Source organism: Danio aesculapii, chromosome 1 (genome assembly GCF_903798145.1).
Source record: "Danio aesculapii chromosome 1, fDanAes4.1, whole genome shotgun sequence".
NCBI classification, from domain to species: Eukaryota; Metazoa; Chordata; class Actinopteri; order Cypriniformes; family Danionidae; genus Danio; species Danio aesculapii.
The window spans coordinates 49,926,178-49,949,276 of NC_079435.1; the positions used below are offsets into that span (position 1 = coordinate 49,926,178).

General features: G+C 36.7%; 1 protein-coding gene across 1 annotated transcript in view; it reads left to right on the forward strand.

Annotated features, from left to right (window-relative positions):
- Positions 1 to 23,099, forward strand: part of sdk1b (sidekick cell adhesion molecule 1b) — a 405,910-nt gene that overhangs the window by 308,565 nt on the left and 74,246 nt on the right. Inside the window, exons 25-28 of the mRNA XM_056461991.1 lie at positions 7,789 to 7,907; positions 8,410 to 8,560; positions 17,865 to 18,102; positions 21,991 to 22,106. Coding sequence (XP_056317966.1) covers positions 7,789 to 7,907; positions 8,410 to 8,560; positions 17,865 to 18,102; positions 21,991 to 22,106 — 624 coding nt within the window. The remainder of the gene's footprint in view (positions 1 to 7,788; positions 7,908 to 8,409; positions 8,561 to 17,864; positions 18,103 to 21,990; positions 22,107 to 23,099) is intronic.

The following is a 23,099-nucleotide window of genomic DNA, read 5'->3' on the forward strand; positions in this document are numbered from 1 at the left end:
GTCCGGTGAAACGCACATCACATGACAGCAATAACTCAAAAACCCACGAACTTGTAAAAAAAAGTCACTTTCATTTCTGGAGGAGATTTGCCATCAAGATTAAGTTGTGAATTCCTTCAGATTAGCAGCGCAATCTGACGAAGCTTTATCCAGAGGATGATAATGTGTAGAACAACCATAAATGAGGTTGGTGTCGTGATCTCGTTCCTTTCGAGTGCGCATTAGCTTGGGCAACCTGAAAATATGCAGAATTTGTTTGATTTGATCATTTAGAAATGAAACTTATAAGACAGCAATTTTATTTGTGGTTCCAAATATGTAATGTAATGGTAAGCTTGACAAATTTGTTTTGGAGAATTTGATGAGAGTTGTTTCAAAGATGGCCTCCAACTGAAATGACTTGCATTAAAGGGACTTTGGTATTAGTTAGCTTAATCGAGTAGATAACTTTCGCAATGGCTTAAATTGAAATTAAAATGACATTTTTAGGTGTTGTTATCAGTATGTTCGTTTTAAGGATATCTCTAAGCTAGTGCGCAAACAGTGACAACATTCATGTTTAGAGGATATAAACCTGATATAAACATATAAAGCTTGCAGATTGTCACTTCCTCCTAAATGAATCAACGTTTTTTTTTTTGCCGTCATCTTGTACTTCAGTTTCTCATCAACTCTTGCCTAATCAAATGCTCTCTAGTATCTGAAATGCCCCTCCCCTTCAAGACACTTCTCATTTGCTTTTCATTTGACGTGCTTGACCTTAACCACTCTCACTGCCAGAGCTATGGTTAAAACAAAACAATATTTAAGGGGAGGAGCTACTCTACTATATGTCCCACCCTCTCTTTATGTTTCTTCTAGTGAAATGACGTCAAACATAGAATAAAAATGTACTTCCCAAAGCACTTCACAGGACCTTTAAGGGTTAACAAAGTAAAAAAGAAGCACTTTTCTCTGGTCAAAATGCTTATCACGGCAAGAATTAGCATTTTTCATGAATTTGGTTGGTTTTCTTGATTCAAACTAGCTAGCTATGCCACTAATAGTCAAATTTGTCACCTGTTACTAAAGGTTTTATTTCCTGTTCAAAATTAATTACTTTTAATTACAAAATAATTAACTTTTACAAAATAGTTAACTTGCCCACAAGCACTATTTTTTATCAACTTTTTATGAATTGTAGTTTTCACTTTAATCCGTTCAAACTCAGCACACTAAGTGTCACATTTAATAAATACGTTGAGCAAGTATTGATAGTGTGTGCACTGTGAAAAATATCCATAAATTAGCATTTTTCTGTATTTTGTGATTCATGTTTAAATTTTTTCGTTTATTTCTGCTTTTATGGGACCTTGATATTATTTCCAACACCTCTTTACCTTGAAAAGATAGAAAAAGTTAATTTTATTAACATTTAATAGTTTAAAATGATGTATTGTATCGGTTGTTGTTGTATATTACACTACAAAATCCTTGTAATTAACTGCCAGTACATTTTTGGTTATTTTATAGACTTATTTCTTTATATGTACTTATTTCTTATACATTATATTATTTTAAACTACTAAATCATCAATAAAAGTCAATTTATTAAACTGTAGAGTTAAACTTTCAAAATCAATACCTCTGTATAGACAGCTTTCCCGCTGTTACCAGTTTGTCCTGTTAGCTCGCCATGTACATCGGTGGACCTGAGACACAGAGAGGAGTTGGTCACGATGACGGGGTTCAAGTCTGGTGAAGAATGGTTCCAGAAAGCAGAAAAACAGAAGTCAAAAAATAAAATAAACAAGTAAATAACAGGGTGAGAATGTGGTAAAATTTGAAAATGTGGTAAAAATCAGACGAGGGCTTTTCTTTTCTGGATTGCTTTTTTTTTAAATTGTCTTTTTTTTTTTTTTAATTGTCGGTTTAAATTTAAATTGTCGGTTTAAAATTGCCGGTTGGGTTTAGGGAACTGGGTGAGCGGGTCAATCTATGCTTTTTAAAATACTATTGGTTGGGTTTAGGGAAGGAGGAGGGTGAGTCAGTCAACCGGTCAGTCAGTCAGTCAGTCAGTCATTCAGTCAGTCAAACAGTCAATCGACAGCGGCCTCTGGTGGATTTACGTGAGACTAGCAGGCGTGAGTGGTACTCGCCAGAGATATTTGAGATCTCAAAAAGCATACATAGCAGCCTCTGGTGGTTTCGCAAAAACAAAAACTGTAAAAAAAAAACGTAGCTTCTAGGACGTATTTGGTGCTGTCCAGAAATGTATATAAAGGTACGTTTTCAGAATGAGCCTGGGTTGAATGGTTAGCTTCAAAAATATTTCTTAAATGCAAATTAACCCTTGATAATATGGCTAACTTTGCACACAAATGCCAATTTTCTTTCTGAAAATGATTGTGAACGGTGCTTTTCTGTCTGTGACATTAACTTTGCCAGAAATGTCAATATTCTAGCTGCCGAGTGGTGAACCCTGCCAATTTTTAGTCTGAAAATTGATTAATTTTGCAACGAAGAGCACTTTTTCTCTCTGGAAGCATGTGTAACTTTTGCCACAAATTGCTGTTTTCTCCCTGCAAAATCTGAAAGTTTGCAAGCAACGGCAATTTCCTTCTGCCGATTGGTTAACTTTTCCACAAGCGACAATTATATCTCTGGCAAGACGGCTCTTTGGAATCTGACTTTTCACTGTGTGTGCTCATAAGTATAAACGCATATGTATGTCTGTGTGTGTGTGTATTCTAGCATGTGTGTATTTGTGGGTGTGTGTTTTGCCCTTGTCTGGCAGGCTGTGCTCCAGTGAAGATGCTGTTGTCTGGCAGGTACTTCATCTCCAGGGAAAAACAGGCTTGCTCTTGCACTAAAACATCTTCCCCCGGAGAAAACACACACACACACACACACACACTTACACACATGTGAGCTCACACTCTGTATTTGACATCGTACGAGGAGGCTAAGGAGATGTCATGCACCGTGTCTCCCAGCCCTTTAGGTGTGTGTGTGTGAGCATATGTGTAAAGCCGCTCTTGGATGACGTCCAGTGCTGTGCAGCGTGAAGAGAAAAACTCCTCCTAATGAGATCCCTCCCTTTCCCCCCTCTGTTTTCTCCGTTCCTGCCTTTAATACTGTTTAATCGAGGGAGGGCAGAAGGGAGGGAGAGAGGGAAGGAGGGATGAGAGAAGAGAGAGGGGAAGATTAGAGGTACTGAGGTGGCACTAATGGGGTCTTAAGTCTATGGGTTAGAAATCAGCTTGTGTTGGGCTGTTTTTTTACAGCTGACTTCTTCACAGTTGTATCCGGGAACAGGTCGGTTGCTGATTCCCATTCCCTTTGTAATCTTTTCACCTTTCCTTTGCTCCAACAAGGCTGCGCAAAACATGCCGTGTGGATATTGTGTTTTCCTGGAGACCGAGTATACTAGATGATTTTAACGGATGATTTGGAATATTGAAAGGGACAAGTCATGGATTGGGAAATATGGGATATGGGCAATATCGTGGATTTTTTCTTCGGCGCTCCCCTTGCTCTTTCGGATTATTTATGAAGCTGCAAAAACAATGCAATTTTATGACAATTCGTAACTTTTTGATTTAGCGGCTAATTTGCAATAATTTGTATGATCTCATTTGTGGAATTTTAGTGCAATTCGCTCATCTACCAATGAGGAATAGAGTTAGGGGTGGGGTTTTTTTGGTGGGCATGCCTCCTTTTAAAAATCGTATGTGTTCATTGAGTACGTTTACATGGACAGCAATTATCGGATTTTAACACAATACTCTGATTAAGAGTCTAATAATAATAATAATTAATAATTGCTTACATTTATATAGCGCTTTTCTGGGCACTCAAAGGGCTTTACACATTGGGGGAATCTCCTCATTCACCACCAGTGTGCAGCATCCACTTGGATGACGTGGCGGCAGCCATATTGCACCAGACACCAGCTGATTGGTGGAGAGAAGTGATGAAGCCAATTATGGCATGGGGATTGTTAGGAGGCCATGATAGACAAGAGGCCAGTGGGCAGATTTGGCCAGGATGCCTGGGTTAAACTCCTACACTTTTTTTGAAGGACATCCTGGGATTTTTAACGACCGCACGACGTCTGTTTAACATCTCATCTGAAAGATGTCGCTCACTGAGCAGTATAGAGTCCCCATCACTATACTGGGGCATTAGGGCCCACACAGACCACAGGTTGAGTGACCCCTGCTGGTCTCACTAACACCACTTCCGCCAGCAACCTAGCTTTCTCATGTGGTCTCCCATCCAGGTAATGACCGGACGCAGCCCTGCTGAGCTTCAGTGGGTGACCATGTGAGAGTTGCAGAGAGCTAGCTGCTGGCAGTCTACCATGTATACAGTAATTTTGGATTAATTTTATCTGATTAAGGTCGTAATTGAACTAAACAGAAGTGGAATTAAGCCATGTGGAGTATGCCGATTTTAGTCGCATAATTGAAGTGCAGTACAGACATGTAACACCGCAATTAAACTATTACCATCATGTAGGATTTTCACTTCTACACACATGCTCTTAGGCTGCATCTACACTGCAGATCTTGATGGTCAATTCTGTTTTTGTGACTGTATCCGATTTGTTTGATGACCCGCTTAAATCATCTCTCAAAGGTGACTCATATCCGGTTGTCTGCGTTTACACTGCACACAAGGATAAGACGCAATGACCAGGAAAAAAAGAGCGGTTCTATAGCGGTACTATAGTTTGTAACAGAAAAGTTCTCATTTGGCCATCTTCTTTTAATCCAGGCCTTTTTAAACCAGTAGGGGTTTAATGTCATGTCCATGGTGTTATTTTATGCACGTGATGTATGTAATAGCTTTATATTAATTTATATTGGTTACGTGGCGGATATTGCACTCTCTCGCTCTCTCTCTCTCTCTCTCTCTCTCTCTCTCTCTCTCTCTCTCTCTCACTTTCTCTTGTTAACATGCTTAAATAAATTTTTAGTCCTCGTGTAGGAGATTTAAGGTTTGCGACTGAAGTCTGTTCTGAAATGAAAATGTCAAAGTTTACGTCATTTGCTATGGTTTTTAATGACACGCACTGACAGGTGAAAATCTGATCTACCTACAGTATTTGTTCAATACATACATGTATTGAACCTAAAAAAGCTGATTTTTTTTTTTGTCAAATAAGTTCAGTCTATGGCTTTTATTTATGGCTTCAGTTATTTTATTTATTTATTATTTTTTATTATATGTTCCAAAAATAACTGAAAGTGATACAAATTTGGAGTGATACAAGGGTGAGTAAATTATGACAGAATTTCCATTTTGGGGTAAATCATCCATATATACTCCCTAGCCCATCGTTATTGTGTGAACCATAAGGTTACCAAATCGTAAAAGACCTCAATTACATAGGGAAATTTAGAAGATCTAACAGGCCAAAATAGTCTAAGGATCACAGAGAGGCTGGAAAATTATATTATGTTTTTTTCTGCATAAGAAACATTATAAGTGAAATTCAGAATGGCCCCCTTTAAGTATTTTGACAGTTTATACATGGTAATGATAGGAATAGCTAACCGCATGATATTAATCACAGGTTGCTCGATTAATAAATGGAAACCGCTCTCTACGAGGTCCTAGAAGAAATGTGAGTCACGTGACTGTGACATGTTTGAAATGATAAGCAGTTTTTATTTGCAGATAATGACTGGTTACATTAGCTGGTGTTTCTTTGTAGAGTTATTTGCTTCATCTTGTGGACGTACTTTTAATAAGCTTATTTACTCATTGCAACCATATTAGGATCAAGGTGGTTTAAAAAAACAAACAAATCTAGCATGTCATTGTTGAGAATCTGCGGCAATAAGCCTTCGAGAAACAAAGCACAGGAAAACAAAGCCATCAGTCCTGAGTCTGCACTGCGGGCAGCTTGGTTTCGGGTTTGCTGTTGCTTTTTACTGTCAGTCTGAAGTTTTTTTTCCTATTATCTACTCTGACTGCCGAATCTAACTCTCAGTTTATTTGGAATGACACCTTGCCATAAAACCTATACCAGGAGGAATGCAGGATGTACCTAGATCTGCCTAGATTTTCAGTATACAACATGTGGAATCTGAAAAAAACCTGAAGCTCCAGTATCTCAGCTGTGATCTTAGCTCATTTGTGGCTCATTTGCTGGTGTTATTATGGTGTCACTTGAGTGCCTAAAGTTAGGTCATTTTTTAAGTAAAACTGGAGTAAAAGGTGAAAATATTTCTGTGCTTTGCTATGTTTGCAATATACCTAGATTAAATACATTTTTATCTCCCCACTGGCTGTACATTCATTGTGTACAATACACAAATTTACTGTAAAGCAGAAAATACAAAGATGTAAAGACACTGCTGACTTTAGCTTGAAGATATGAGAAGTAAATCACACTAAACTCAATCAATCATTTTCTTTTCGGCTTAGTCCCTTTATAATAATCTGGGGTCACCACAGCGGAATGAACCACCAACTTATCCAGCATATGTCGGATGCCCTTCCAGCTGTAACCCATCACTGGGAAAACACTAAACTCAAATCAATCAATTAAATCTCTACTTCAGTTGTCAATCTTGTTTTTCATGGAATCCATTTAATGTTACCTATTACTGTTATTTGTTTTACTTTATGTGATAAGGCATTTAAAATATATATTTTAGTATTGTTATGATTGATTGATTGATTGATTGATTGATTGATTGATTGATTGATTGATTGATTCATTGATTCATTCATTCATTCATTCATTCATTCATTCATTCATTCATTCATTCGTTGGTCGGTCGATTGGTTGGTTTGTTGGTCGGTTTGTTGGTTGGTTGGTCATTCGGTAGGTTAGTTGATTGGTTGCTTGGTTGGTCTGTTGGTTGGTCGGTTGGTCGATTGGTTGGTTGGTTGGTTGGTCGGTTGGTTGGTTGGCTGGTTGGTTGGTCGATTGGTTGGTTGGTCGGTCGGTTGGTTGGTTGGCTGGTTGGTTGGTCGATTGGTTGGTTGGTCGGTCGGTTGGTTGGTTGGCTGGTTGGTTGGTCGATTGGTTGGTTGGTTGGTTAGTTGGTTGGTTGGTTGGTCGGTTGGTCGTTCGGTAGGTCAGTTGATTGCTTGGTTGGTTGGTTGGTTTGTTGCTTAGTTGGTTGGTCGGCTGGTTGTTTGGTTGGTTGGTTGGTTCATCGGTTAGTCAGTCGGTCAATTGGTTGGTTGGTTGGTTGGTTGGTCAGTTGGTTGGTTGGTTGGTTGGTCGTTCGGTAGGTTTATTGATTGGTTGGTTGCTTGGTTGGTCGTTTAGTAGGTTGATTGATTGGGTGGTTGCTTGGTTTGTTTGTTGGTTGGTTGGTTGGTTGGTCGGTCGGTTGGTCGTTCGGTAGGTTGATTGATTGGTTGGTTGGTCGGTTGGTTGGTTGGTTGATTGGTGGTTGGTCGGTCAGTTGGTCCAAAATGGTAACTTAAAGTTACATAGTACTACTTTGTCCAAAATGTAGCTACTTATATGTACCTTTATGGTACCCAATGGTATGGAGTTATTTATACACTAGTAATATAAATAATTATTGTTAACGTCTGTCTGCAACTGTATCTCTTTTTGGGACCAGTATTGAGAAGCGCTTGGAGGATTCAGTCTTTATTATTGTGTGGAATGCTTATCATTATACTGCTACTGATTCTTTGTCATCATTATACTGTTAAAAAAAAAACATCAACCTACAGGTCAAAATGATTGCTGGTCTTGCTGCGTTTTTCATGTCCAGTAAAGTATGCAATTCATTCACCATTTTCAGCTCATCTTCTGTATGTCCACAGGTGGGGATCGTGGGTGAGGAGGAAAAGAAGGAGGAATGGAAGGTTCTATATGAGAGAGACAGTCCTCCAGCCTCAGACACACTGGAGATTCCCAATCTCATCCCCTTTACTCAATACAGGTCAGCCTTTCACTGAAAATCTCATGTCATCCAAATGAAAGAAAAAGACCTTCACAAACCTGCCAGTCTTTCAGTTTTGCTGTTTTCAGCCACTATTCTCTCTTTATAAATGTATTTGAGCCATTCATGACGGTTAATATTGATTAAACACTCATCACACTCTTAGGTCTCCTACATTTTTTTGCTTTGTTTCATTCTTTTTCTTTCTTACTCTTTCTCTCATTCGCCATCTCTCTCTCTCTCTCTCTCTCTCTCTCTCTCTCTCTCTCTCTCTCTCTCTCTCTCTCTCTCTCCTTAATTGATTTTCTCAAGGTCCTGTGGAAAGATTGTCTTCTGATTCTCGGCACACTATCTTGTCCTAAAGGGATTACAGATGATCAGAGTCTGCAAAGATCTGTTATCCTGTCCAAAATCGCCTGTCCTCCTACTACTCAAGAGCAAGATCGGGGAATTAAAAATGTTGTTTTCGTTCTTTTTCTCTCCTCTTTTATATGGCTTCTAGGTTCAGAATGAAGCAGGTGAACATTGTGGGTTCGAGCCCGTTTAGTGAGTCCTCTCGATTAATGCAGACCCTGCAGTCCAGTCCAGATGTGGCCCCGACTGGGCTCGTGGTATTTTCAGCTAGTGAAACCAGCCTGAGGATTCGCTGGGAGGTGAGAAAGACACGCACACACAATCTGCTAACAGTTCACAACTAATGTAGATTTTCTGCAGGTAAACGTGATTCTGGGTTATGGACTGTACTTGTATTCAGTAAGGAGATACCATTTCTAAAGGGTCGAGGTGACACTGAAGACTAGAGGAATGTCTACTAATGTGTTATTTGCTAAATATCTGCTAAAATAGAATTTTTTACAAATTTTTAAAACATAATATATCAAAGTTCTTGGTGTTTTTACTATAGCATTGATTAAAAATATCTAGCTGTAGATTGAAGAAGAGCACAAGGTTTCTATCAAACCTTAATACCAAAATATAATCTAATTGGGAGCTATTTATTTTAAGTTTTACAAACTAATTTGGAAAAACCAATCCCCCATCCACCCCATCTCCCCCTTTTTCTCCTTTACCAGGAGGAGCTCTCGAGAACTACCTGATCTTGTACCCCCTTACATGCTCATTGACCCGGAAGGAACCCTGGGCTCAATTATCTTCGAACTCAGCGTTCTTTCCCGGGACAGCATGCCAAACCTTCTATTATTATCAAGCAATATCTAAGTATGAACTCTTGAAATCAAGATTATATTGCTTTATTTTAATTGAAATGCACATTGCTACACTGTAAAACCCAAAAAGTTAAGGTAACTCAAACCGTTTGAGGAAACCAATTGCAACAAACCATTTAAGTTCAAAAACTGATCCTAATGAGTACTGTAAACTTAATCCGTTTGAGTAAACAAATCAATTTGAGCACAGTAAAACCCAATAAATGAAGAGAACTCAAACCAACTGAGTACTGTAAAACCCAATAAGTTAAGGCAACTCAAAAAGTTTGAGGAAAATGATTGCAACAAACCATTTGAGTTAAAAAAAAACTAATCTATATGAGTACTATATGTGAACTTACTCCATTTATGTTGAAGTAATGAGGTATTTAATGGACTCACTACCTTCAACACTGAGTTCAAAACTCTTTTCAAATAAGTAGAATTAACTTTCAGTTTTGAGTTAACGACACTCATTTCATTTGATAAGGTTGACTGTTGGGTTTTACAGTATACATATCGTCACAATAACATTTTACAGTGTACTTTACAGTAATGTTTCATTTGTTAGGAATCATATACACGTAGCCAGTTGTTATTGCAGAATAAAGGCCGACAGCCTTTAGAGCAGGGGTGTACAAACTCGGTCCTGGAGGGCCGGTGTCCTGCAGATTTTAGCTCCAGCTTGCCTCAACCCACCTGCAAGGATGTTTCTGGAAAGCCTAGTAATACCGTGGTCACACTAGAGTTTGAGCTTGCGAAGTTCTGTCATACGGTGCTACGAAAAGAGGCGGGATTAAACAAGACGATTGTACATTTGTTCGATTTTGCTGTATTTGGCTTAACCGTTCTTGGGTGGCTCACCAATGTATTAGATGACTCTAATACATAGAATCAGTAAGCTGACCAAAGTTCTTATGGGGAGAAGACTTTATTGAAGACAGTAATTAGTGCAGTTCCTCAGCATCGATGTTAACTCATCGTCTTCAAGTAACTTAACCCAAAGTACTGTCTGGGAGACAGTACTTTATAGTAGTTACAAAGAAACCATTGTTCATTTACAGAGCTCAACTGGACCCTCTTATCAGATGTTTCACCTGTCATTGGCTTATGCCTATTGAGAACTTAAAAGGCTCACACCCATCGTAAAAAGGGTCATTTAGTTCACACCTATGAATTTCATAAATTTCACCTCACACATGAATTTGATCCTATTCTTCAGATTATGCTACCAACACTGTATTTGAATGGTTCTGAGGTTGAGATTGGGGTTAGGGAATTGGTAGGCAGCTTCATATCACACTTCTCCACGTTAAAATTTACACTGGTAGCAAAATCTGATGGGTAGCATAATACGAAATCAAAATGTGCTACCTACTTTTTGAATGGGAGGTAGGACAATCTGACAAGGTAAGACAAATTGACAGGACACAGGTGTGGTGAGAAATCGAGTCCCCCCTCCAATCAAATCCGCTTAGGACCTCAATGGATCGTCTGTGTTGAATGCCTGATCAAAAGTGCTTTTTGTAGTCTATTCTCAGTTTTAAGACATCATATTAGTAACATTATTATCGGTAACTACAAGTTAAAGACACACATAGTTAAAATAATTGAAACTTTTGTAAAAATTAAATGATGTCTTTTTGATGTTTTTATGTATTTATATGTAACATTATATATTTACATAAGAAGTGGTAGCTTCTATCTTCTTTTATCTAAAATAAAAGCACGAAAGAGAAATTCTACATGCCACAACACATGCCATCAGTTGTACATCAGTTTACGAAATACATAATTTAAAGTAGTTTATGTCATTATAACACTCTTAAATTACATAAATTTAAACAAGATTTTGCTGCATTTAGAAATATATTTTAATCAGGCGCTACAAACTAAACCTATTACAGCTCCAGTGAACCAATAGGATTACCCAGGGTTCTAGGACCCAATTGTCTGGGGGGACTCGATTTCTCATGACACTGGCCCTCCAAAACTGAGTTTGGACACCCCTGCGTTCAGGGGTGAATTTACCCAATACGCGAGGTAAGCGGTTGCTTAGGGCCCCAGGAAATCTGGGGGCCCCCGATAAATACCTAGAAGTATAAATTATACCTATAAATGATATATAACATTATTTTGGTGTATGGTAAGTGTCTAACAAATACAATTTTAATGTAATTATTACAACTACACAAATTTGTCCCTCATTCTGAATCACAAAGCAGTCCAGCAGTCAAATCAGGTAAAGGTTTAGTTTTAAAGACAAAATAGTTTAAAATACATTTAATACATAAAATACATTTAAAATGTCGAGATTGCAATGAGATACGTAGAAAAGGAGAGAGAAAAACATCAATATAAATAAATAGAAAATAAATAAAAGTACAAAGGGTGCATTTAAGGCTTTTTGGCCCCTTGGCTGGAATTGCTTAGGGCCCCTAAATCAATCCGAATTGAATAAACTAAATAAAATGCCAAGAAATGTTGTGATTGACCAATCTAAATGAAGTACTCCAGGGAGCCATGTAATAGCAACTTTTGATTAATTACATGAACAAGCTTTTCTTGACTTTTGCTAAGCTAAATTCAAACAATTGTTCCTTAGATTAAAAAAAGAAACTATGAACAGTTGTATTTTAGTTTTTTTTTATCATTTACTATATGTAGCAATTATTATTGTAAACTATTGGGGCTGTATTTAAATGTTTATTATTTTACAATTCTTAATATTTCTATTATTTGTATTATACCACATCATTCTCCCTGAAATATGGCATTTATAAATCCTAGGAGCTTTAAAAAAGTTTTCTCGTCTCCATTATTTGCACTGAACATTATCATAAAAAGTAGATCTCTCATAAACATAGAGCAATCTATGCACTCTCAAACACGCGCAGAGATGCACACAAATATGATCTGTTGCTCTTCTGTGCACACTCTTTATAGTGGAGGTATATACTGGAAGAGGTTTGACAGCTTATTTTTCCTGTCTGTTTTTCTGCTATCACGAGCCATAGTGTCTGTCAGTATCAGATATAATTGCTGTTATTTTCTCCTTCACTTCTCCTTTTTTCCCCTCTCACCTTTTCAGAGCCTGAAGAGCGATCGAAGAATTTGAGTTGTAGAGGCATATAACATGAAAGCTGTCATTTCATAAGACAGGACTCCATTTAATCTAAAAAACAGCTTTTGGAAAGTCTCCACTGGCCATTGCAACACATTTGTGGGGAGCCGCTGCTGAAAAAAATGACCCTCAGGACATAATAGTGCTTAATGCAGTACTTCTGAAGTGTTGAAAACGAAAACAGAGACCTCTAACCCTTTTTTATGGATAGTAATTTATTATGCTCTTGCTAAAACTTCCATGTTGCTGCCATTGACAAAAAGGTTATGCTTTTATAGCTCTTCTGTCGTTTACCGAGCAACCAAAGTTTCTTCGGGTTTTAATGTCTTTAATGAGGAGAATATGTAAGATGAGTTTTATGAGCAGTTGCTGTGGAAATGCACTGAGCCTCAGAAGTATTTTAGAAGAAAGACTTTTGCTTTTTTCAGCATATAAACCCAGCCACTCATTATTCAGTGTAATAAAATTTAAATTGAACCAAAGAAAAAAAAATGGCACATTTTGACTCATCATCAGGATCCCTTGGCATCACTTTTTAACCCAACAAGTGCCCCTTTTTGATGTCTTTACCCTTATTCCAGCAGATATTAATATATTACTGCATGAGCATTTTCTCTATGAAATTAATCTACTATGTGGAAGGAGACTTTAGAAGTGGTTGAACGTGGACAAAATGTTAAGAGCATAGTTCATGCAAAAATGAAAATCTTGTAAATCATTTACTCACCCTATACACTTGCTCTCTGTTCTCGGAACACAAAAGAAGATACAGTATATTGTATAAAGCTGGAAACCAAACAGTCAATTGTCCCCATTGACTTTTATAGTAGGACTGGTAACCAAACAGTCGATAGTCCCCATTGGCTTCTATAGTAGGACTGGTAAACAAATAGTTGATTGGCCCTATTGACTTCTACAGTAGGACTGGTAACCAAACAGTTGATAGTCCCCATTGACTTCTATAATAGAACTGGATACTAAGCATTCAATAGTCCCCATTGACTTTCACAACAGGACTGGTAACCAAATAGTTGATTGGCCCCATTGACTCCTACAGTAGGACTGGTAGCTAAACAGTTGATAGTCCCCATTGACTTCTATAGTAGAACTGGTTACTAAGCATTCAATAGTCCCCATTGACTTCCACAACAGGACTGGTTACCAAATAGTTGATTGGCCCTATTGACTTCTGCAGTACGACTGGTAACCAAACAGTCAATAGTCCTCAATGACTTCCACAGTAGCACTGGTAACCAAACAGTCGATAGTCCCCTTTGACTTCTATAGTAGGACTGGTAACTTAACAGTAGATAGTCCTCATGGACTTCTCAAGTAGGACTGGTAACCAGTTGATAGCCCTCATTGACTTCTATAGTAGGAATGGTAACTAAACAGTTGATTGTACCAATTGACTTCTATAGTAGAACTGGTTACTAAGCAATCAATAGTCCCCACTGACCTTTATAGTAGGACTGGTAACTAAACAGTCGATAGTCCCCATTGACTTCCACAGAAGGACTGGAAGCCAAACAATCAACAATTCCCTTTGACTTACATGGTAGGACTGGTTACTAAACATGTAATATTCCCCATTGACTTCCACAATAGGACTGGCAAACAAACAGTTGATTGTCCCCATTGACTTCTGTGATAGGACTGGTAACCTAATAGTTGATTAGCCTCATTGACTTTTACAGTAGGACTAGTAACCAAGCAGTCGCGAGTCCCCATTGACTTCTATAATAGGGCTGGTAACTAAACAGTCAATACTCCCCATTGACTTTCACAGTAGAACAGGAAACCAAACAGTCAATAGTCTCCTTTGATTTCTATAGTAGGATTGTTAACTTAACAGTAGATAGTCCTCGTGGACTTTTATAGTAGAACTGGTAACCAGTTGATAGCTCTCATTGACTTCTATAGTAGGAATGCTAACCAAACAGTCAATAGCCCCAATTGGCTTCCACAATAGGACTGGTAACCATACAGTCGATAGCCTCCATTTACTTCTATTCTAGGACTGGTAGCCAAATAATTGATTGGTCCAATTGACTTTTATAGTAGGACCGGGAACCAAACAATTGATAGTCCCCATTGACTTCCACAGCAGGACTGGTAACCAAACAGTTGATACTCCCCATTGACCTCCACAATAGGACTGGTAACCAAACCGTTGATGGTCCCCATTTGCTTACATAGAAGGACTATGGAACCCCTATGGAGATTCATTGTAGAACTTTGAATATACAATAAAGCAAGTTTCTTTTTCCTAAAATTGTCACTAAATCAAAAATAATTTTTTGGCAGCTAATTTACCAATTTTCCATCCAAATATGTGACTTTTAAAATAAAATAAATATTTCTTGTTAATTGGGTATCCAGTACAGTGCATGACAAAAGAGTATGTCCACTGAAAAAAAATGGCAATGAAGTAAGTTAATGCTGATTTCAAGTGAGTATATGCTGAAGCAAAACAATGAAGCACAACTAAAACACAAATGAATGATTAAATAAATGAGATTTCATATTTAATGCCTGAGCTTTTAATGTTTAATGTCACATCATAGATCTAAAGCCCGATGCTACAAATGAAGATGATCAGTTTATTGCGGAGAACATAAAACCTGAAACACAGAGTTGGCCTGTGCCTATGAAGTCACCTGCATCAGCATTCACTGAAATGCCAAAAGCATTTTAATTGAAACGCTTCAAACAGTCAACGTACTAAAGCTGTGAACATCATAAGATTTCAAGTGTGCATTAAAGTACTAGGCGAGCAACCATGTGCGAACTGTTGGCATGGGATGCTGGAAAACGTCTCTGAGCTGTTTGCCAATGCGTAACTCACAGCTGAAGCAGACGGGGGACTGAGCCGCATTACAGCCAATTTCAAATGTCATTTAATTTATGTTTATGAGGAGATTAAGGAACTTCCTTTCTGTTTGCTGCACACAATTTGACGCTTGTGAAGGTTTTCATTCATCCAGATCATCATAGAATTTAGCCATTGGGATGAGCTGAGAAACAGTCATTTCCGTTGAGTAAGATTAACATGCAGAAAATTAGTTTGACTATTTCAGCACTTAAATTTTTGAACAATAGCAATGATAAAAAAGTTTTCAGTGCTGTTCACAAGTTTAAGACAAAACTTTAGTAAGAATCAACCTTTTTTATTTATTAATTAATATTTAAAAGTCCGTTCTACTTACTAAGGTTGCATGTTTATGCAAAAAATACAGTACAAATTCTAGTATTGTGAATGTATTCTGATTTGAAACATTTAAAACCAGTGGTGGAAAGAGTACTGAAAAATCATACTTAAGTAAAAGTACTATTGCTTGGCCAAAAATGTAGTGCAAGCAGAGTCAAAGTATCTGTTGTAAATATTACTCAAAGTATTAGTAAAAAGTAGACCTTTCAAAAGTACTCAAGTAGTGAGTAGTGAGTATTACGCTGTGAAAAGCTGATAAGTTTTACATTTTTGGGTGTGTGTAATTGTAACATTCTGTAGTGCATTTAGTTATTGCCCAGCAGGCACACAACATCATAAGACATTTATATTAGGTTAGATTTAGGTTGTGATGTCAGGTGACCAAAATTCAACGTCTAGCCAGTGTCTAAGGACAACGTTATTTTTATGTCCAATAATGACGATATTTGGTTGATTTTAGGTTGTGTTGGAAAGTGACCAAAATCCAACGTCAAGCCAGCATCTTAAAACAATGTCATACTGACGTCAAATACTGACATTTATTCATCAAGTATGGCAACGAAAATCCAAAGTCTTATAGACGTCATAGTGGTAAAGTCCACACAACCTCAAGCTGTAACATCATCAGACATTGATAATTGGTTGATTTTAGGTTGGACGTTTGTACATTGACCTAGGCCTGACGTTGGGTTCTGATGTCAACCTGATTTTCATTTCCAAACAAAATGCAACATCCCCACGACGTTGGGGTACAACGTCAATTTAATGTCATGTTGACGTCTTGTGCCTGCTGGTTGCTGGTTGACATGCATATAAACAGTCTCTGGCTCAATGCGTGTAAAGATTTTTTACTTCTTCTTGAACACTTTAAATGCTTTCAAACAGTTTGCTGCAATTATAAATCGCGATGCAAATATAAATGATGCGATTTCCCTTCTATGTGCAATTTGATTGGTCATGAATGACAGGGCTGATTTTTCTAATCCCCATGGACAAGAAAAAATTAAGTAGTGACTGCAGGTTGAAGGAAAATAGTGGAGTAAAAGTACCGATACAGCACTAAAAATGTACTCAAGGGAAAGTAAAAGTACACATTTTCAAAACTACTTAGTAAACTACAATTTCTGAGAAAAACTACTCAATTACAGTTATTTGAGTATTTGTAATTTGTTACTTTACACCACTACTTAATACACTTCATTGAACATGTAAACAATGACATCACCTATTTATTACTGCAGTTTAACTATGCTTATTTATAATACCTTTAACTGTTAAAAGCTATTAGTTACTAGTTAATTAGTTAAAGTTATTAATAACTAAAAATATATGGTAGCTAATAACCTATTTTTATACAGATTAATATGAAATATAACATTTTGTAAACCTGCTTTAAACAATAATTATTGTGAAAAGTACCATACAAATAAACGTATTAAATTAAATTAAATTAAATTAAATTAAATTAAATTAAATTAAATTAAATTAAATTAAATTAAATTAAATTAAATTAAATTAAATTAAATTAAATTAAACAAGGGGGTTTGGGAGGGATTGACCCCCCTAATTAATGTTTGATCCCCCTGAAAGACATCAAAACAAGATGTGTAGGGGTTGTCAGCCCTTTCATAGCAAGAAATAGCTTTCTCTGATCTCTGATTTGTGTCTTAAATATTAATGTGACCCCCCCATAATAGCTCATACCATTGTGAATGCATAATCACGCCAATCAATGCTAGGAAAAATATCATTCAACAGTCTGAAACTGGCAGTTCTAGAGCACCGATAGACATCATAAGTATTCACAAAACAAGTGTCTCGTAAAATAGGTGTTTATATCTGCATGTAGCATAAAAAATAAAAATTTTATTCATAATTTGTACAGTTTGACCTACAGTAACCTCTAAAATAGGCACTAAATATCCCTCAAAATACTAAAAACGTATACATTTTATTAATAAATAAGATGTATCCAAATACATTCATAAATTTGATTCACTGAAGCATGTACTATCGAACTACTACCGAAAAGTTGACCCCCCTGATCGTCAATGTATAATTCGCAACATGCTTATTATTATCAATGTTGAGAATAGTTTTGCTACTTGGTGTTTTTCCTTTTTTTTTTTTTTTTTTACTTCCAACTGATACAAATTTTGGGGATTATCTGATGAATAAAAAAAGGTTTATAAGAACAGCATTTATTTGAAAACTCTTATTTGTTTGTCATTTTATAAATGTCTTTATTTCAACCCTACTGAATGAAAGTTATCAAAGTTTTAAAGAATAAAAATAGTATATCTAATCTGATTTAATTGCACGTTACAATTCAAATCAAATTCTTTGGTCTTCATATTGGTGTGCTGTAAGTTTGTCATTCTCCCCTGTCTCAATGTATCTCTCTTCATCTTTTGTAGCCACTTTCAGAGGCGGCGTATAACGGGAATCCTGAAAGTGTGGGTTATCGTGTACGAGCACAGCGAGCAGATGGGTTTGGGCAGCCCCGGATGGAGACGGTTTCTGATCGCTTATCCCGTGAGGTGACAGTGGAGGGACTGGAAGAGTGGACCGACTACGAGCTCAGCATTCAGGCCTTCAACAGCATCGGGCCTGGACCCTGGAGCAGTCCTGTACTGGGCAAAACCAAAGAGTCAGGTGACACACACCACAACTACTTTCCATAGTACATGCTTGCTTTTAGACACTAAATACAGTTTTAAATGAAGTCTTTAACATTTTGAGGTGTTCATAAATGCAAAACACAAAATTGCAGTCAATGGATGGAGCAGTAGGCAGCAATTTTTGGTACGCTGCCTAGGGAACAATTGAGGGTTTGGTCACTTACTATACATTCATCATACATGCCGGTACAGAGACTCATATCTGCAACCTTTAAGTGGTAATTCAGACTCAAACCATTAAGCCACGAATGCCAAAAGAGAAAATGGTTTTGAACAAAATCCGAGTGGTCACTTTACTGTAGATCATAGGTTGGAGCAAAACTGTGCAGAGCTGCGGCCCTCCAGGAATTGAGTTTGAGACCTATGCTGTAGATCATGGGTGCTCAACCCTGTTCCTGAAGATCTACCTTCCTGCAGATATCAAACACACCTGCCTGTAATTATCAAGTGCTGCTTCAGCTCCTAATTAATTGTTTCAGGTGTGTTTGATTAGGGTTGGAGCTGAACTGTGCAGGAAGGTAGATCTCCAGGAACAGGGTTGAGCACCACTGCTGTAGATGTATTTGAACTAGGGCTGTTGATTATATGCATTATTAATTTATGTAAAAACAATACATTATGAGTACCTGCCATGCCTCTGGTGCTAAAATAAGTTCTGAAAACAATGTTTTTATGTTTTAGACACAGTACTGTGTGATTTTGCCAATGAAAATATTACCTATAAAGCCACAGCAGAACGGTTGTGTCTCTAGCAAACACACTGCTGTGATTCATTTCAGGATGAATCTTTTTTTTTAACACTAGCTACTTCTCAATATGCATTCTTCAGCGATCTTGTGTCCTCGTGTTCTCGTATAACATTATCATCAACTGTCAAAGTTCAGTTTCAATACTCAAGACCGCAAGAACGGAGGACGCGTGAAACTTCCCGGATGTGTTCTTGATATTGAGGACGCATAGATGCTGAGTTGAGCACTGAACTCGCTCTAGAAGTCCCAGAAGTCATTGTGACTGGAGGTGGGAAGCGCAGCATTTTGTAGGATTATTATTAAAGTTCAGAGATATGACTTATTTATCTCAGGAGTTTCTCTTAATGAAATGGTGAAAGTAAACATCACCATGAAATCCTAATAAAAGAATAAACAAATTAAGGGTGTTTATTTGCTGAAATTTGTATTAAAATTAGTTTTATTTATGTTGTGCAATATATTTGTAAAGTCTTTATGCATAGTAAATACTTTTGAAAAGGGGAAAAACAGTAAATCGTTGTATGAGTGCTGTAATGTTTAAATTATTTTTGGTAAAACACGAGAGAAGTTCACGTGACCATCAGGAAGAGCGCAGCGTCTCATTCTGATGAGCGTGCTATTCAAATAACGAGTTGTCTTTGTTTGCATGAGTCAAATGACTCAGTGACTCATTAGACATTTACCCCTAGTAGCAGTTTAAATTTCTTAAATAAAAGTTTTCTTAATTATTTTTATTATTAAACACAACAAGTTTGTTTTCATGTTAAAAAAAATCATATATATATATATATATATATGTATATGTATATATTCATTTTAATAAATTATAACTAAGTTATTAATTCAGCCAGAAACAATCATTTGCATTATTTAAAACCTTTCTTTCAAAATTGTTTCTTTTTCAGATCATAAAAAATATGAATATATCTATTGAAGATTGCTGGTAACCAACTGAAACTGCGATAAAATGTAATTTTTTTAATATGAAATGTATATGCAACTTATTTTTAAAAAATCAAAGCCTAATGTGTAATAAATCATGTGCTGAATCAATATATGTATTTCTAAAGCTAAATGTCAAATGTAATAGATTTAATGGGCTGTAATTAATTAGATTAAAGTTTAAACATGTTTGAACTCATGTTATTAGTAGGTGGAAACAGTATTGCATCTCAGCTGACCGCTTCTGATCAGGTCAGTAAAAAATGCATGTTAGTGCCAAGTCCAAACAGGAACTTTCCATAACAATCAGAATAAAAGCTCAATCAAGTTTGTTCCAAGTTAAACTTCATTTTATCCTCCATCAGAGGAAAAGAAAGAAAACAGAACTGCTGTTTTGCAAGTAACCAAATGGGTTATGTTAATTTGAGCATCATTATGTTGATGCATTCTGGTCACATTTCCATTTTAATTGTTTTGTATTTTACATTTTTTATTATATGTCAGTTGGTTTTTATTAATCCCACAAGTTGCTGTGTTGCTTAGCAACTCAAAAACAAGACGCAGTTTCGCCAGCATCCTGGTAGCCGATTTTTAGTCGTAAGCTTCATTTGCATAGTTAGTAGAAACTCGGATAGAGTTTGTGCCTGAGGCTTCGTCTCTCAGATGGTGGATGAGAGCTCCAGCGGCTCCCTGCTGAGGAAATGATCCTGACGACCCATACATGGCATCTAGAAAGTAGGAAATTGACAGAGGTAGCTGCTGGGGCAAAACTTGTGGCTTTGACAGTGACCACTTATCTAGTTCACTGTAATTTTTCCTGTTATACATGACATTTAAAATGTTTCATAGAGATTGCCCTCGTTTCTAGTGGACTATTCAGATTCAAGAAGGCTTTATGGTCAAGCCAGCCACATTCAAATTGAAACAATGTAGTTACTGAAGCTGAGAACACTATAACTTATTTATTTGTTTATTTTTTTGTTTATTAAGGCTACACTGTAAAAAAAAATCATAAAATTTACGGTAACAAAAACGGCAGCTGTGGTTGCCAGTATATTACCGTTAATCCGCATGGGTTTTCTCTGGGTGCTCCGGTTTCCCCCACAGTCCAAAGACGTGCGCTAAAGGGTGACTTGAATAAGCTAAATTGGCCATAGTGTATGTGTATGAATGAGTGTGTATGGGTGTTTCCCAGTGTTTGGTTGCAGCTGGAAGGGCATTCTATGCATAAAACATATGCTGGATAAGTTGGTGGTTCATTCCGCTGTGGTGACCCCTGATTAATAAAGGGACTAAGCCGAAAAGAAAATGAAAAATGAATGTAAGTCAATGGTTACAGGTTTCCAACATTTTTCTAAATGTGTATTCCTAAAAATGATCTAATAAACAACATTTTGATCAAATAAACAACCTTTAAAAGCATAAGAGACTTTCAATAAGCATTTCAGTGTCTTCGCAAATCAGAATTGTTTGTATTATTGAAATCTCCACCACTTTTTCATGATTTTTGGAATTTTTTAAGATGTTTATAACCCTGGAAATCCCAAAGTGCTAAAATATTAATAACTTAAAAAACACTATATCACAAACATTTTTTTCCCTTCACTTCTCCTATACTTTAAAGACTTTAAAGAATAAAAAAGCATTTTCATTGCTTCATTTATCAAACGAACATCTTTATCTCACTGAAACTGCGTATTAGCATATGCCGACAAGCCCTGAGGGAGCAAAAACACATCACACACATTCTCAGGGTAGCATCGTAGCCCCTCCAAATTTGATCCTAAATCAGTCCATTGCAAGTTTTTTGCTTGTGCAGTTCGTATTTCTGCAAGCTTTACATGACGAGAATTCAGAAAGAAATGTCAGAAGCTGTTTAAGCTGTCAGCTATTTTCAGTATTAATCAGTGAATGTTACAGACTCCAAAGGAAGGATGTGAGATTTCTGCCAAAAACTACTCAGTAAACGTTTTAAACTTCATTACTTGCTGAATTAGTTTATCCTCATTATTATTAATTTAAATTGTGTCTTTTTAACTAACTGTGCTTCCAGTATAAAGCAAAACATAATTAAAGTGTTGTAAAATTACTGTAACTACTCCTAAAGTGTCTTGCTTTGAGTAGATTTTTTGCTGTGCTATAAAATGGCTTTTTCTATGGATGTGTTTCAGTTCCCTCTGGTGCTCCGGAGAATGTGAGCGCAGAAGCAATGAGCTCCACAAGTGTATTGGTCACCTGGGGTTTGGTCCCTGAACACCAGAAGAATGGACACATCCTTGGTTACAAGGTACGGTTACTATATCAAAGGGAATGCTTTAAGACCCTTAAAATCCCCCACAGGCTTGGCTGGTGAGCTCTGCCTTCTGAAACACGGTAGACGGGTGCATTTCTACTGTATATGAAGACTGATAATGAAGGGTTTTTTTGCACGTTAGGATATATAAACTACTCCAAAAAATAAAGGAAACACTTAAACAACACTATGTAACTCCAAGTGTTCCCTTATTTGTTTTTTGAGCAGTATATATATATATATATATATATATATATATATATATATATATATATATATATATATATATATATATATATATATATATATATATTTATATATATACACTGATCAAAAAAATAAATAAGGGAACACTAAAATAACACATCCTAGATCTGAATGAATGAATAAATGAATAAATACTTCATTCTTTACAGAGTTCAATGTGCTGACAACAAAATCACACAAAAAAAAATAAATGAAAATCAAATCTATTAACCCATGGAGGTCTGGATTTGGAGTCACACTCAAAATTGAAGTAAAAAAACACACTACAGGGTGCTTCAACTTTGATGTAATGTTCTTTAAGCAAGTTAAAATGAGGTTCGGTAGTGTGTGTGACCTCCATTTGGCTGTATGACCACCCTGCAATGCCTGGCCATGCTCCTGATGAGGTAAAGGTGATCCAGAAGTGTGATTGGCTTGAAGTTCCATTGTGTTGTTAAAGTGTTTCCTTTTTTGAGCTTATTTTATATATATACATATAAATATATATAGGGCGACACATTATATATATTGTATATATATTTATTTTTTTACAACCGTTCTGTTTGGTTTTTGAATCTGATTGGCTGACAGCTGTGCGATATTCCACCAGTATCAGCACTGTTCCAGTCTCTTCACCCTTGTGTATTACTTTGCCTACATTGATTTCATGGGAGAACATTTTTTGAACATAACAGTTTTAATAACAAATTTTAAAGTAAATAATTTATTTTGTCTTTGTCA